This window comes from Rhamphochromis sp. 'chilingali', assembly GCF_963969265.1.
Source record: "Rhamphochromis sp. 'chilingali' genome assembly, chromosome: 10".
Classification (NCBI taxonomy): domain Eukaryota; kingdom Metazoa; phylum Chordata; class Actinopteri; order Cichliformes; family Cichlidae; genus Rhamphochromis; species Rhamphochromis sp. 'chilingali'.
The window spans coordinates 39,935,201-39,953,212 of NC_137937.1; the positions used below are offsets into that span (position 1 = coordinate 39,935,201).

The 18,012-nt window shown below is 40.8% G+C and overlaps 1 protein-coding gene across 1 annotated transcript; it reads left to right on the forward strand.

Moving 5' to 3' along the window:
• The first annotated feature begins 1,639 nt into the window (after nucleotides 1–1,639).
• Nucleotides 1,640–15,524, forward strand: LOC308404285 (noelin-like). Its single transcript, XM_080894272.1, has 6 exons — nucleotides 1,640–1,812; nucleotides 2,554–2,703; nucleotides 4,750–4,905; nucleotides 10,575–10,794; nucleotides 10,997–11,103; nucleotides 12,312–15,524. Exons 1-6 carry the CDS (start codon nucleotides 1,717–1,719, stop codon nucleotides 12,972–12,974), a joined length of 1,392 nt encoding a protein of 463 aa, XP_080750398.1. The 5' UTR covers nucleotides 1,640–1,716; the 3' UTR covers nucleotides 12,975–15,524.
• Nucleotides 15,525–18,012: the final 2,488 nt, after the last annotated feature.

Below are 18,012 nucleotides of genomic sequence, written 5' to 3' on the forward strand. Positions count from 1 at the left end.
CAGCTATGATGGAGGACGCAACACTGACAAAGAGAAACATGGGGCTTAAATACACTGAGGGATAACGAGGGGGAATGAGCCACAGGAGGAGAGCACAGCTGAGAGTAATTAAGCAGGACGAGGCAAGGGAAGCAAAACTAGAAACATTAACATAGAACAGACTGTGAAAGTAAAATAGGAAACACACTGACGGAACTCAAGACATATGGACTTAACAGACTGGGGTAGACAGAACATAGGGATCTGAAACATGGAACAGAAAGGCACAGTAGATCAACATAAACATAACAACGCCACAGGGGAAGAGTAAAACTGAACACGATGAACACAGAAACACCAGACCTCTTCACAATAAAACAGGAAACATAATGAGACGTAGACATGACAACCCGAACTTCACAATGTAAGACACAGACATGAAACACATGAAGAGCAGGGGAGATTTACCATAGTTGGAAACACGAGGGGTAAATAATAAGAACTAGAAACACTTAAGCATGATAACAAATGAACTTAGGAACCTGAAGGGCTTACATAAACTAAAACATCAAAATGAACTAAAACTCAAAACACTGGGTCACAAGACCCAGGATCGTGACAGCATGAAGTGTGATTTTATCCTGGTGGAAGCAAAACAGCAAAAGTCAGAGTGAATTCATGACGATGTTTATGTGAAGCGTAGTTTGGATCAGGTTCAGAGATAAAACTAACAGCTTTAGAATCAGCGCAAAAAGGGCGTACACACAAAGCGCGGACCCGCCGAAACATCAGAATCAGTGAGCTGTCGGCTTTCAGACCCGACCGTGTCCGTGCCGTCGGGTAAGAAAGGTGAAATCTCACTGATTCTGATCCGCGGGTCCACGCTTTGTGTTTATGTCTTTGTGCAGAAGCCATGTTCCTGCTTTCATTTACTGTTTTAAATGTTTGGTGGTTGTCAAAATTTTGTGACAAGATACATTTATATAAAAAAATCGATTCAGGATTTTAATGAATCGATATCACGTTATCCAAGCTAGAATCGATTTTAATCGATGAATCGATTATTAAAACCCACCCCTAGTACTGGCAATCATGTATATTTAATTTAGATAATATTCTGGATATTTAGAATTGAGCTATTTGTATATATTAGAACTAGTTCTTAGATTTTGTAACATATTTTATTATTTCATTTAGTCTTTTGGATCGGACGTAACCACATGATAATTTTAATCTCATGAACCTTACAGGTGAGTTCATGCATGAACAGAAAACTCTCTATAATATCTTGAACCCCATCAAGATTAGTTTTAATTCTTCAAATCTAAAATATTTATATGAAATACAACATTTCAGAAAAAGATGACATTTTCTGAGACCAAATGTCTTCCTGCAGGAACACACACACACACTCAGCAGCATGGACAGCTCCTCCTCCTTCTGCTGCTGTTCCACCGATCTGTTCATCAGGCAGGCTGTGACATCATCATCTCTTTCTTTCTTTCTCTCTCTCTCTCACACACACACACACACACACACACACACACACACACTCAGCAGAGCGGTTTTATTTCCACTTGGCTGATTTCTGGCGTCGCATCAGAGAAGAAGAGGAAGGAGGAGGCAGTAGGAGGAGCTGAGAGCAGCAGAGGGAGCGTCAGGTAGCAGATGAACAAATAACCCAGTTAATCAGCAGCTTCATAACCAGCTGAATCCATAAGAAACAGGCTAACGTAGATGTGTCTAGCCTTTGAGGAGAAGGAGATGGAGTCTGAAGAGAATCTGCTGAGTGCTTACCTGCTGCTGTTGCTGCTCGGATCACACTTCACTCTGGTAACACGACCCTGCTTCTATTTATATTCTGCCGAGTGAGGACTCCCTCATGGTATCATGTATTCCGATCTGTTTTGGTGCTTTCTGGTGAATTTCAGTCACAGGCTGTAAAACCTTTTTTCTGACACACTTCCATGTTGGTGAGAAAATGGTGGTGTCAATCGATCTTGATCTGCATCAGAGACCAAATCTCTGATCATCTTTAAGTCAGAATGTAAATCTGCTTTCTTTGAGATAATTCTGGGTTAATGGTTTTTAGCTACCTTCCCTTTATGCAAGCATTTTTCAGTTATTAATAATTAATCCAGGTCACGTGGTTTTCAGCCCGATAATTAATTTCAGCGGATAAAGCCGTATCATTGCCTTGCTCAGCAGCACAGGTTGATAAAATGGGAACAAATGAAGCCAGATGGAAGTGTTCTGAATGTATTTAATATGTAATCACATTTCTCACATCAGTTAATAATAAGTCTGCTAATAATCCGGATTATCCGATGGATAGCAGCAGATTAGCTTCAGTGTGAGAGTGACATAGACAGAATAGCTTTACAGCTGAAATACAAAGACTGTTAACAGTAAAAATTATAATAAAAGTGGATCTTCTGCTGGACAGTATGGCTATTGAAGGTTTTTGGTACTTTAGCAATGGATTTCTTTTTTAGACACACTGATCCTTGTGAAGAACACATCATATTTCTGTTGTTTTAATAATGTCCTAATTTTCATCGTACCCTCATTTAGGTGGGTCCCTCAACCCCTGAGGAGGGCTGGCAGGTCTACAGTTCAGCTCAGGACTCAGAGGGTCGATGTGTTTGTACAGTGGTGGCTCCTCAGCAGACTGTCTGTTCCAGAGATGCTCGAACCAAGCAACTACGACAACTGCTAGAAAAGGTAATCACAACAGCAGTGGCCTCAAGATACTTTATATTGTAAGGTAGACCGTACAATAATACATACAGAGAAAAAGGCAACAATCATATGACCCCCTATGAGCAAGCACTTTGGCGACAGCGGTCAGCGGAGTAGCACCTGGTCTAGATTTTTACACAGTCGCAGAGACGCTAGATTTTGACAGAAATGCAGCCACGTCTTCATTTGGGAGGGCGCTAGGGGCCCTTCTGACCTGCTACAGCATGGACCCATGAGAATAATGAGCAGAAAGGCAAGACAATACCTTCAGCTGACGGAGAACCAGAAGTTTGAGTCAGAGCTTATCATCGGTGTCATGTGGTTCTGGATCCTTTGGCACTGCTGGCATGACCCTGATGCACTTCTTGGTCACTTACGTTGGCCGGATGCTTCTGAATGGATGAGAAGCTTGGAATAGAATAGAATAGAATTCAACTTTATTGTCATTACACATGTCACAAGTACAGGCAACGAAATGCAGTCTGCATCCATCCATCCATTCCTTTCATTCCAGATGACGAGGAATAAGGTCACCATGAGGGATTTGGTTTGCTGTTCAAAAGTCATTGTTGTACATAGACTTAAAGTAAAAAAACAAAAAAAACAACAACTTCTGTTAGTACTGTTAGCACTGCTGCAGAAGTAGGTGATCTGCTTCCAATACCTTCAAACCAAACAGCTCCCACAGCTGACTGAAAAAGCTAAAAATATTATAATTGGAAAATGCTGAATATAATTCTCAAGGGCCTGTCCTTCCATGATGACTTTCTCTTCTTCCTTCTTGGGTTTCTGCTGCCTGAGGTATTCACTGAGCACCTGGTTGGTTGGGGACATCTTCCTGAGGTTTGATCCTCGACTGTGGTACTGACACTCACTAGACACCGGCCTCCTTTCTTCCACTTAGCATACAGTCTCAGGGTGTTGGGTTCTGGTTGAAACCTTACATGCATGGTCAGGGGCTTTCTGGTCTTGATGTCAGTGGCTTCTATTGCCTCCTTTGGCCAGCCTATTATCCCAGCAGGCTATCTGATCACAGGCAGGGTGTAGGTGTTAATATCCCAGATCTTCTTCTTACCATTAACCTGAGTCCTCAGGACTTACCTTACTCTCTGCAGGTACTTGGTAGTTGCAGCTTTCCTAGCGGCTTCGTCATGGTTCCCATTTGCCTGTGGGATTCCAAGGTACTTGTAACTGTCCTTAATCTCTGTAATTTTGCCTTCTGGTAGTGTGAGCCTCTCAGTTCCGACTCCCTTTCATCTCTTTGTTACCAGCTGACTACACTTTTCCAATCCAAATGACATTACGATGCCTTTGCTGGATATCCTGGTGGTGTTGATCAGTGAATCGATGTCTCCTTCCCTCTTGGCCTACAGCTTCATGTCATCCATGTAGAGGATGCAGCTGATGATTGTTCCATTCCGTAGTTGGTATCTGTAGCGAGTCTCAATGATCTCATTGAGGAGTTTCAGGCCTATGCAGAACAACAGTGGTGGCTTTCAGTGCAGTGACCCCCAAGCTTGGCATATGGCTCCAGCAGATCCCAGGAACAACACCCAACATCTCTGTTCAGAAGAGTAGAGTCCTAGGGACAGCTAAGATACTGCGCAGGACCCTCAAGCTCCCAGGCCTCTGTCAGAGGACTCGAGCTTGAAGGATAAAGACCAGTTGTATGGGCGAGCGGAGAATATGTTTTAAATATGTGTGTGTATATGACCAATTCAAGGCACTTCTGTTGTGACTTCAACAATGAAGTTATTCTAATGGGAGACTTAAAAAACTGCGATAACAAAAGTGATAGAAAGAAACTGAAATTACAGATACTTTTGGTCTAACACAAATGATCAGTGATCCCACTAGAGTAACAAATCCCTCTATAACTCATAAGACCAGGTGTTTTCTAACAAACCGGATAGAATGACAAAAACATATAACTTTTTGACTGGCTTGTCTGACCATAATGTCATATTCAAATTAAAAAAAGGAAATGACAGGTACCTTAGTGTTTATCAATGATACTGTCCTGTCCAGGTGCAGAATATGAGTCAATCCATTGAAGCGCTAGATCAGCGGTCTCAGAGAGATCTACAATTTGTGGAGAAGATGGAAGTTCAGCTGAAAGGTCTGGAAAACAAATTCAAACAGGTGGAAGATGGACATGAGAGCAACATTGCCAGACAGTACAAGGTACTTTGCCCACATCATGAAACTGAACAATCCATCAACAACTTTGTGGTCTCTCTCTCTCTCTCTCTCTCTCTCTCTCAATAAAGAGCAATGAAGCATTTCAAAAAGAAGAGATCACTTGAAGGAACTGAACATAATTTACTGAGATAGAGAACTGCATTGCAGTGGTTTGTATCATATCTATCTAATAGACTCCAATTTTTGCATGTAAATGGAGAGTCCTCTTCACACACTAAGGTCAATTATGGTGTTCCACAGGGTTCGGTGCTAGGACCAATTCTATTTACATTATACATCCTTCCCTTAGGCAGCATCATTGGAAGACATAGCATACATTTACACTGCTATGCTGATGACACCCAGCTCTATCTGTCCATGAAGCCAGATAACACACACCAATGAGTTAAATGGGGCGATCGTGGCTCAAGAGTTGGGAGTTCGCCTTGTAATCGGAAGGTTGCCGGTTCGAGCCCCGGCTCCAACAGTCTCGGTCATTGTGTCCTTGGGCAAGACACTTCACCCGCTGCCTACTGGTGGTGGTCAGAGGGCCCGGTGGCGCCAGTGTCCGGCAGCCTCGCCTCTGTCAGTGCGCCCCAGGGTGGCTGTGGCTACAATGTAGCTTGCCATCACCAGTGTGTGAATGTGTGTGTGAATGGGTGGATGACTGGATATGTAAAGCGCTTTGCGGTCCTTAGGGACTAGTAAAGCGCTATATAAATACAGGCCATTTACCATAAACTGCAGGAATGTCTTAAAGACCTGGATGACCGCTACTTTCTACTTTTTAATTCAGATCAAACTGAGGTTATTGTACTCGGCCCTGAAAATCTTAGAAATATGGTATCTAAGCAGATTCTTACTCTGGATGGCATTACCTTGGCCTCCAGTAACGCTGTGAGGAACCTTGGAGTAATTTTTGACCAGGACATGTCCTTCAATGCACATATTAAACAAACACTGGAAATACTGCTAAATGTTCAGTTTCTATGCCATATGTTAAAACAAGATCTAGAGTGTGATTAAAGTGGTGGGTTCTTTTACATTTTGAGAGAAGCCAATTGAGTCTAATAACAGATTAAATGCCATGTTAAGGCTCATTTACATGGATGTTAAAATCACCCACAATAATTATTTTATCTGAGCTGAGAACTAAATCAGATAAAAATTCTGAGAAATCAGACAGAAACTCTGTGTAAGGCCCAGGTGGACAATAGATAATAACAAGTAAGACTGGTTTCTGAGTTTCACAGCCGGGGTGTAGTGATTGGATTTCTGGCTCTTTTTGGAGAACCGGCTCTTTCGGCTTAGGGCACTAAAAACAGCCGGCTCTTTCGGCTGCCAACCGGCTCTTCCGGTTGTTTTGTTGCTTTAATTAATTAATTATCAACAACAACATAAAATTATTCACAAAAGAAATTACTAATGTAAAAAAAAACGTGGATTTATTTATATGATTACATATAAATATATATGGTGGCCCCTAGAGACAAAGCACGCACAAACTCCAAAACACATTTCTAGCATTAACTGAACTTCCAAAACAGAGCTACTAGATCACTTAAATTACACAATTGAAAGCATATGTGTATTGTTTGTGTATTTATACACAAGCACTCATATATATTCAAATAATTAAAAAGAAATGTTCATTTACCTGTTACTACCACACACCAAATCCGGTCATTGGTACTTCCTGGCTTGTGTAGCCACTAGGTAACAAAAGCTCAACACTGCGCCTAGCATTCTGGAGCACTTCTGTTGTGTTTTGTACGTGTTTTGGAGTTTGTACGTATTTCTGAGTTTGTACATGTTTTGTCTCTAGGGGGCCACCGTATATATACTTTTATTTATTCACTCCACATAAAATGTAATAAATAAATCTTATAATACAAAAAACAACTATTTACATTTCAACTTTTAACTACTTAAATTTTCAGCTTTTTCCTTTTAAACAAATCAGAAGAAAGGGTTTTATTTGCCAAATGTTGAGCAGGTTTACAACATTAGGAAATTGCTGCGGTGCTTCAGTGCAAACATACTGTCATAAATTGTGATTAAGTAGACATGAAAAAATAAAAGTAAGAATAAGAATTAAAAGTGCTACGTAGAAAGATATATATATATATAATATAAATTTAAAGTGAAACAACACAGAACACTGCCAACCACAACACAATTAAAATGTGAAAACAAAAAGAAGATGCACATTCTCTGTCATATGGACCTGCATGAATAAACTTTCTGAATCCTTTATCATCTGCAACTGAAAATAGTTGTGGATGATTACTATACCTTTCTAATGTGACGTTGTTGTCCATGGCTCTCTTTCTCTCTCTCTCCCTCCCGCTCTGTTCCTGTGCTACTGAGTGTAACTACCGCCCCTCTTTCCAGCACAAGGCTCGCGTGTGGAGTGAAGTGGAAAAAAGTGTGAGACAGAGGGTGAGAAAAAAACAAACAAACTCACATCGTTCACTTCAAAGATCCAGCTCTAAGAGCCGTTTCGTTCTCGACCGAGACATCACTACTGGGGTGGACAAGGCTAAGCATCAGGCTTTCAAATGAATTAAACGTCTGTCTGGGTCTTTGGTTGATTAATAGGCTGGTGTGAAAAATTGCTGCCACACCTCCCCCTCGGCCTGTGCTTCGAGGTTTCTGGTAGTTAGAATGACTCGGGGGTGTTGATTCATTTAAACTAACATAATCATCCTGCTGCAACCAGGTTTCTGTAAGGCAGAGTAAATCGATTTGTTGATCAATTATTAAGTCATGTAGTAATAGAGACTTGGAGGAGAGAGACCTAATATTTAATAATCCACATTTCACTGTTTTACTCTTTGGTTCAGATGTGGATACTGTATTGTTCTTTCTTTGTGATTTTTTTATGTTTAAGTTGTTTGTTGCTGGTTTTTAGTTTGTTTTCTGTCCGTTTGGGAGCTGACACAGTCTCTATGGAGATGGTTTTTGGGGGGTTAGCAGCAGGAGAGAAGCTGCAGAGAGGCGTGTAAGACTGCAACTCTGCTTTCTGGTCCCAACTCTGGATAGTCATATTTTGGGGGGTTTAATACATTTGTCCATATTTCTAGAAATGAGAGCTGCTTCATCCAAAGTGGGATGGATGCCGTCTCTCCTAACAAGACCAGGTTTCCTCCAGAAGGTTTGCCAATTATCTATGAAGCCCACATCGTTTCTGGGACACCACTCAGACAGCCAGCAATTTAAGGAGAACATGTCTCTCCTGGTCTGATTGGGGAGGGGACCAGAGAAAACTACAGAGTCCCACACTGTTTTGGCAAAGTTACACACCGATTCAATATTGATTTTAGGGACCTCCGATTGGCGTAACCGGGTGTCATTACTGCCAACGTGAATTATGATTTTACTGAATTTATGTTTACCCTTAGCCAGCAGTTTTAAATTTCCCTCAATGTCGCCTGCTCTGGCCCCTGGAAGACAATTGACTATAGTTGCCGGTGTCTCTAGCTTCACATGTCTGAGAACAGAATCACCAATTACCAGAGTTTGACCCCCAGCGGGTGTGTCGCCGAGTGACACACCTCCACCACACACACATCCACACAAACCAAAGCGATGTCATGGCACCAACCTGCGGCTCTTTAGTCGTTATAGTGCAGCTCCGCGTGGTTTGGGAAAATAAATTAGAAGTATTTAGCTGAAGTGTATTTTATTTATGTTAGTTCTTTTTTAAACTTGTAGTTCTAAACTGGAAGATTATCATGATATTGAAATATAAAAATAAAATTATATTCTATTATTTTTTTCATCACTCAAAATAAGTGTCACACTCGCAGAAGGCGGTGTACCCGCCGAAACGCCATGCATTTATTGAGACTTTCAACCCCAGGTAAGCCAATTATGGATCTTTGGATCCACATTATGTCAGCAGCTATTCTCCACTGTGAACTATGTTAAAAACAAACACCGCTCACGCCTCACAGATGACAGCTTACAGTCCTGCGTAAAGATGAAAGTGACTTTGTACAGCCCCAATTTGCAGACGCTGTGCGCAGAGGTTCAGGAGCAGAAGTCCCATTGTAAACATATCACGGCAGACCCGACGATGTTTCCATGAACATGCTTTTCAGCATATCTTTATTGACCACTTTTCACACACGGTTCCAGTACGCATACAGCCGGCTGGCTGTAGCTTTTCAGCTCACAGCCCGACACATACCAACACAACACCACAGATAGCACAGACGTTAAGGTGGCGAGGCGTGACTGCGGGTGCTGCTCAGGTGTGTCCGCCTCCCCTGCAGCGGCGCTGCAGACCACGCCAGGTCTTTTCAGGTAAAATACATATTTAGGCAGAATTTTGCAAATGTCTATCTTTCTTTTTTTAGCAGCATAGTGCTTTTTTCCAATTATTTTTTAAAAACCAGGTCAAGGCTCCAAAAGCCCAAAGGAGATATAAGGGTGGCGTCTCACAACAGTTTTTGTTTGCTACGTGGATCATTTTAGTTCAGCTGGGTGTCTTTCCTTTAAGTGTTCAAAATGTGTTAATTACATAAATAAAATGTAATTTTCTCTGTAGCCCTTCACAGATTTTGATAAGCAACACACCTTAGTTGTTCACAAAAAGCATAAAGGTAAAAAACAATATATACACTGTTATCTTCATTTTAGATGTCAAAAAGTATTTGTGGCTCCCTCTGTTGTCTTTTGCGTGGAAACCGGGTCCAAATGGCTCTTTGGATGTTAAAGGTTGGTGACCCCTGGTCTAGGGTCACCGAAATCAACAGGATTCATTCTGAGGGTCATGGATGTGCATCCAAAATTATTTTAAAAAAAACCCAAATGGATGAAAGATCTATAAGTCTAAAATTTAAAGTGTGACTTGGTGGCGGTGCTAGAGAAAAAGTCATGTCAGGGGTTTTGGTGATGACATGATGACATGAATGGGTTCATCAGCTTCTGGCCATGAATGTTGTCAGTAATTTTGAAAATATTTCATGCAAACCTTTCAAGATACATTTATTCTAAATTAAAAGTTTGGCCTGATGGTGGCACTAGAGTTTCATTATCAAGGGGCTATTTGTGTATTAAATAAATAAACAAAGTGGCTGACACAAACACTTGGTCAACAATTTTATGTAACCATTTTCTGGAGGCAAATATCCCATGGGGTTGACCCCAACGGTAAAACATGTTAGTAATATTTGAGGAGAATATGAGGGTTAAAAGTAGAGAGGATGTCTGTCTTCCAAAGAGGGCCCAGTGGTGCCAGTGTCCGGCAGCCTCGCCTCTGTCAGTGCGCCCCAGGGCAGCTGTGGCTACAATGTAGCTGCCATCACCAGTATGTGAATGTGTGTGTGAATGGGTGAATGACTGAATGTGTAAAGTGCTTTGGAGTCCTTAGGGACTAGTAAAGCGCTATACAAATACAGGCCATTTACCATTTACCAAAGACAAACTGGGAGCTGGTTCCACAGAAAAGGGGCCAGAAAGCTGAAGGCTCTGCCTCCCATTCTGCTCTTAATTCTGCCCTAGTAACCACAAGTAAACCGGCAGTCAGAGAGTAAAGTGCTGTATTAGGATAATTTGATGCAATTAGGTCTTTACAATATGTTGAACATATGTGAGATTTAAAAGGACATTTGAAAACATCTGATCTAAAGTTTTTTTTTTTCTGAATGTCTGCTGTTTGTCAGTCCATCAAAGCAAAGATGGAGGAGTTAAGGCCTCTCATCCCAGTTCTGGAGTCCTACAAAGCAGATGCACTGTTGGTCCGCCAGTTTAAAGAAGAGGCAGCGAATGTGACGGAGCTGCTGGGATCATTGCAGGAACAGCTCGGAGGTCTGGACTACCAGGAGCTCCACAGCCGGGTGATAAGCCTGGAGGACCGACTGAAGGCTTGCATGCAGAGGCTAGGTGGGTAGAGGAAAATAAAATCTGAAGCTCATACTATCTTTTCTGAATCAAGAAAATATCTGAACTTGCCTTTGTGGACTAAAGTTTTCAGAGGGCTGGGTGTGACCACACAAAGCTGTGTACATTAAACTCATAATATCTCCTGCAGTTTCTGCAAATTTTCATGTTATTTTGTCCACATGTGCCTCTGTTTGTTTTTTAGCTTGTGGGAAGCTCACAGGAATCTCCGAGCCAATCACCATAAAGACATCTGGATCTAGATTTGGATCATGGATGACTGACCCACTTGCTCCAGCTGGAGACAACAGAGTAAGTCTTAATATGTAACAGTAAATCAAATTTATGAGCATATCATACTGGCTCTCTTCAGTGTTGGGAAGGTTACTTTTAAAATGTATTCCACTACAGATTACAGATTAGATCCCCCAAAATGTATTTTGTAACGTAACTCAATAAGAGTAACGTAATGGAATACTTTGGATTACTTAATATATTATGATGTTTTTTACAACTACATGAATGTACTATTGCTGTGTGATTTATTACTATTACTGAAGGTTACTCGCCATACCAATACCAACTAGATGTTTAAATCTTAATATAAATGAGTAACAGTAGGGTAGACATTAGGTAAGGCTGCAATTTTTGCAGCGATCTCGTATAGAAAACTATTCGGCGCATATATAAAACAGGTCCGCGGCTCCGAACCGTAGTAAAGGGACCTCTGGCTAATACGTCGGGTTCGTGTCGGGCTCGTAGCTGAAAACTAGCTTTACTTTGTTGTCTAGGTCAACTTTGCTAGCGAGAGACAGAGAGAGGCATTGAAAGGCTGCTCCAACGGAACTTATTTTTTCACGAACACAGTGTACAGTCGAGTCTTAATAGCTTACTTACAACTAGGCTACACTGCCCATGAGACTACATTCTTTACAGCTATGCCTGTAACACTCTGCCTATTGCCTTCTTATTAAGTCATTCTTTTGAATAATAATTTTTAAAAATATTTCTTCACGTCATTATGCGGCCACAAGTAGAGGTGACATGGGCCACGAGACTGAGACACAGGCATTAGACCCTCTTAATGCGTGTTTTGTTTGGGTTTCCACCGGCGTGGAATCACCAAAAATAGAGAGGTGACAGCCTAACATATGAAATAGGAAAAGACCGCCGTGTAATCCATTTATTTCAGCAAAGTAACTGTATTCTGAATACCACATTTTTAAACGGTAACTGTAACGGAATACAGTTACTCATATTTTGTATTTTAAATAGGTAACGGTGGTACATGTATTCTGTTACTTTCCAACACTGGCTCTTTTTTAGCTTAGAGAGTTTTTCGTGTCACTATATGAACACGAATTAGAAGTAACTGGATAAGGATATCTCGGCTGCAGTGGTCATTTTACGATGTTTTGCTATGCATACATTGCATGTCTGTGGAACATAAAGGATTCAAGTTAACAATACAAATAATTATGATTGTTTTTATTTTTAATATTTGTTCTTTTTCCTTACAGGTATGGTACATGGATGGGTACCATAACAATCGCTTTGTTAGGGAGTACCAGTCCATGTCTGACTTCATGATGACAGACAATTTCACCTCTCACCGACTTCCTCATCCCTGGTCTGGTACTGGGCAGGTGGTTTATAATGGATCTCTTTACTTCAACAAGTTTCAGAGTCACACAATCATTAAATTTGACTTCAGCACATCGCTCATCAGCAGATCGCGACAACTTGACTTTGCTGGTTACAACAATATGTACCATTACTCCTGGGGTGGGCACTCAGACATTGACCTCATGGTGGACGAGGGTGGGCTGTGGGCTGTATATGCTACCAATCAAAATGCTGGTAATATTGTTCTTAGCCAGCTAAACCCCAACACCCTACAGATCATCCGCAGCTGGACCACCAACCATCCAAAACGCAGCGCTGGTGAGGCCTTCATGATCTGTGGAACCCTGTATGTCACCAATGGGTACTCAGGTGGAACCAAAGTATACTACGCCTTTTCCACCAACTCATCCACTTATGAGTACATCGACATCCCTCTGACCAACAAATACAGCCACCTGTCTATGCTTGACTACAACCCTCGAGACAGAGCGCTCTACGCCTGGAACAATGGCCACCAAGTTCTTTATAATGTCACACTTTATCACATAATACAGTAACAATCAATATTAGCCACTCTCACATTCAAAAGAAAAAACAAATCAAGACCCCACAATGTTACTGCAATCACAGTACACACGATCCCTTACACAGGATGCTCTGTGGGCCTTTACAAAGTAATGCTCCAAAATTTTATACAATTAAAGAATAAATATGATTTTCCTGAAAACATTAGGTGATATCAAACTATACAACTAAATAAAAAAAATAGAATAAATCCTAAAGTACTCTGACTGTTAGAGGGTCAAAAGAAAATAGAAAATAGTTATCAGGTCAGTTTATTTGCTTCCTGGACAGAGAGTGGTGTATTAGCTACAATTAGCTTAGCTCCATCTGAAGAGAAAAAAAACCTTCCAAAAAGCTGAAGGCTGGGTCCCTGATTCTCCTCTTGTCCACACATTCCTCTCTAACAGAAACTTCATCATCTTAAAAAATGACTCACCTGCATGTGAAATCTTCAGGGAACTGCTAGCCCTGAGATAGAAGAGAGCCCATTCTGAAAGCGGAACCACTAACTTTACAGCCCTTGTCAGTATATAGGTAGTGACTTAAGATTTAGTTCAGGTTTAGAGAAATATTTTGATTGCCAGTATAGGCCTTTAAGGTGTCAGCTGGTGTACTCAAGAGTAGAACCGGGATCAAATCAGGAAACCCGTCTATGTGATGCTGTGTTTGAACACTTCAGGTGCTATTACATTTTTAGACCAGTCCATTAAATATGTCAAAAGAACATAAGAGGAATCTAAGCGAGTGTTGGGTTTTTTTCTGTCATGATGGAGCTAGCTAACCAAACCAAATGTTCTCAGTAGCTGTGCCCCAAAATGTCGGCTGCATCCTCCTGAGGCCACATTTGTAGGCCAATTACGTCACAGCCAGGCAACAAAGGCTGTCCCAATTCGTCGACTCCTTCAAATGCGGCCGACAAATGCGTTCTTCATTTCCCTGAATTTGAAGTATGGGTCGGGTGTGTCCTTCGTGGCCCACCATATATCAGAATTCATAGCGCGGCTCAGCCAATTCCAGTTTCCAACAATGGCGGCCGCTACTAAGTTTTAAAATTGCTCTTGTTAATCTTTCTGGGTCACAAAATAAACTTTAGACATATTTTCAGACGAGAAAGTAGCTGTGTAAACTTCAAATACCTTCTTGGTTTATCAAGACATCGCATATTTGCAAAAGTACTCTGAAGTTTTCAGAGACGTCTGTTACCCACCCACTCGATAGCTAGCCGGGGGGTTCAATGGTCACTCGAGCTGGCGAGAGCAGCAGACTCCCGGCTTCATCGTTTTTAGACCCCCGCTGTCTTTCGCTACTCAGGTTAAACATGATATATAAGTCACTCGGATAACTTAAACATGTAATTGTTTGGCTTTTTTCAGTGTTTTATTTGTTCCGGAGTAAATCGGTTTGGCTGAGATCAAAGTTATTAGATTATTAGATTAAATAAAACTTTATTAATCCATCGGGTGGGTTCCTCCCACCCGGGGTGGCTGTAGCTCAGGTGGCAGAGCAGGTCAGCCACTAATCAGAAGGTCGGTGGTTCGATCCCAGGCTGTCTCCTGGCTGCATGCCAAATATCCTTGGGCAAGATACTAACCCCATGTTTGCCACCTGCTGGTGGTGGTCAGAGGGCCCGGTGGCGCCAGTGTCCGGCAGCCTCGCCTCTGTCAGTGCGCCCCAGGGTAACTGTGGCTACAATGTAGCTTGCCATTACCAGTGTGTGAATGTGTGTGTGAATGGGTGAATGACTGAATGTAGTGTAAAGCGCTTTGGGGTCCTTAGGGACTGAGTAAAGCGCTATACAAATGCAGGCCATTTACCATTCCTCCGGGATTTTCAAACAGCTGAATAAACGTCAAATAGAAAACTGATTAAACACGGTCGAGAATTTACACCAGTGTCCTGTTATATTTTAGATACCAAGGAGCAGACGGCTGAGTTTATTAAACTTCACAGACACAGCGGTCACGCAAATCTGAATGCTGGACCGTCAGATTTCACAGCCTTGCACTTCCGGCCTTCTCGGTCTTAGAAGGACTTGGCCCACGTATGCCGCGAAGGCCGGGTCCTCCGAAGGATGCAGCCGATGTTTTGGGACACGTTTGTGTAAAGCTAGGCTAAAAGCTAGCTGGAATTCTCAGTACTGAAATACTGCACAAAGCATTGGACTGTTAACTTATGTCATTGACTTCTTTTACTAAATGTTTCTTAAAAATTGTATTTAAATCATTAACTCAGTTGTTTGACACAAATGCACTTAAAATGTGAAACACAGTGAAATTAAAAATTTCACAGTGAGAAAACCCAACATTTTTACATGACATATTTTGATGGACACTGAAGAATGCTTCACAGTTTTTTCAAGATTTATTTTCTCTGCGTAATCTCTTCTGACTGAAGCAAGACCCGCTGTTCTTATTCTTATATCCCTTAATATTATAAATAATAATGTATTTCTTACTGTTGTGTGTTATACAGCAATACAAATGATTGCCTGTTTTTCGCAATACTTCATTCAGTTTTTAGATTTATCATTGTACCATGTGAAATTCATTAAGATCACTGAGCTATGGGCATAGTCTAACTATTTAAACAATAAGAATTCCTCTACACACTCACCTGTTGTTCTCAATAAGTAATTTGAGTGTTGCCCTGAATGGTAGTTATGAACGCACATGATGCTTGGCTGATACATTGATGCTAAAATCCTCTTTACCATCAAACGTCTTGTCCAGCATCACTTTAGATTCCATGACATCGTGTGATCTGTCAGACAGAAGAACCCAGTACGACGTTTGTGCAAAACAGATGATATGTACAGAAACTGTAGTCTGTTGGTCTCAGTGAACATCAGTTAGCTGATTTCAGTATCACTGGTCTGTGCAGCTTTTAGGTATTTGAGGCTAAGCCTAAAATCAAAGTGACTGCACAACAGTTGTTCTTCATTCTAACACCCGATTGACTTGTAATAGCTTATTTGCTTTTGTTTTCCATATCAGATGATTTTTTTTTTTACAGTACTTTAAGTACTTCTTCATGCATGCTTAATCATCCAGGTAAGTAAATCTCCAAAGGTTGATTCTGTGCATCTGGACGTAGCTACGTTCAGATGCACAGAATCAACTTTTGGATAGTACTTTAAGTATTTGTTTGTTTGTCTGTCATAAATGTTTGGCGTAAGCAGCAGGTTTTAATTCTACAGCCCCCTTCAAATGTGTAAGATGATTTATTCTGTTTTCATGACCAATAGCCTTAATATGTGATTGTGCTATGGATTTCTTCACCCAACCACTTTTAAAACAAAATTTAAACTAAGAGGCTCAGTTTCATGAACTGTTCGTGAACTCTTCATGTGTCTTTTTAAAGGCTTCATTGATCCCACAAGGCAACACGTTACAGTAACATGATTATGAATAGTACACTCTACAAATACACAACACAGTTAAAATAAAAGTGCCACAGGTAAGGGCCTTAAATTATGAGATAGTACAACAAATATATATATATATATATATATATATATATATATATATATATATATATATATATATATATATCAGCAATGAAATACAAAGAAAAATAAATGGGTGATGAACAGTAATAATGGAGAGCAGTTTGTTCACCGACCTCGGACCCTCAGAGGCGTTTAAAAATGCCTCTCACATTCTGATCAATGATGCTTCCAGCTTTGTGGATTGATCTGCAATCAGTGCCAGAGAAGGCAGAAAGCACAGTTTCAGCAGTCATGGCGAAGTAAACAAACATCAGTGAGATCAGAAAGGCGGCAGGTAAGTTCAATGTGGGTGTCATGTTATGGCTGTGTGCAGGCAAGAGAGGACCCAAGACGCAGACTCAGGCGAGGCAAGACGTGAACTCAAAAGCAGCTTTACTGCTGACCGGAGAAAACAACACAGAAACCTAAACTGGGGGAGGGGAATTGATTCCTCCTACGAGGGTAGAAGGAAGGTGCGTGGGCCATCCCACGGGAGAACCCCCGATCCCAGTCTGGGTTGTCAAGGAAGAGGCGCTGGCGCCGCCTTCTATAGCAGACTTCTTGCCACTCGTCAGCCATGACGGGTGGTTTTTAATATTCGTTTTATATTCTTTTTCTTTTTTAATTTAAATGAAATGCAAAAAAAAAAAATTAATGAATTGTTTTTTCAACTAAAAGTGAAACCCAAAAGGGGCTCAAACAACTAAAAGAGAGCCCAAAGGCTTGAAAATCCCTTAAAATAAAAACCGTCTGTTCGGCTGTTTCTTTTAAATTTCTGCTAAAAAATAAATAAAATAACTAAATAAGGTTTGTTTTTAAACAAAAAGGATACACCCAAAAGGGCTTAAACAACTAAAAGAGAGCACAAAGGCTTAAAAATCCCTAAAAACAAAAGAGCGTGTCTTCTGGTTCAAAAAAAAAATCAAACGTGCCTCAGGCAATGTTTCGACCTTAAGAGGTCTTCCTCAGGCCTGTGAGGCACGAAAGAAAATAAAAACAACTAAAACCCAAGCGCTCAAACCAATGGCTGGCTGCTGGAGATGTGCACCGTTTGGCCGTCGAAAGCAGAACGAGCTCTCTCTCCTATTTGCACTCCTTTTATACCCTCTGGTCTGTAATGCTGTTTGTACCGTCCCTTTTTTTAAAATGTTGTTTCAATGTCCCTGTCTTCTTACAAAATTAGGTTTTGACTTTGTATGTGTTCATGTAATTGTGCTACAATAAATTATATTACATGAATTGAAAAAAAAAACTTGGATTAAATGATTTAAATTTATTTGTGTTAATGCTTATCTAATATTTGAGTGTATAAATTAATAATTATTCTTTGACAATATAATGATGAATTTACTGTTATTGGTTTAACACTTTTACATGAAATTAATATATTTTAATATTTGTACTTTATAAAATTAATTAGGGGAAAATTTTATCTTTTTTAACAAGTCAAACTCAGAATTAGGGTTAGACATAAAGCCAATTTGGGTTATTAGGGGAAAGGTTAGGGGGAGCTAGGGGAAGGGGACTGAGCCTGCCACCTCTGT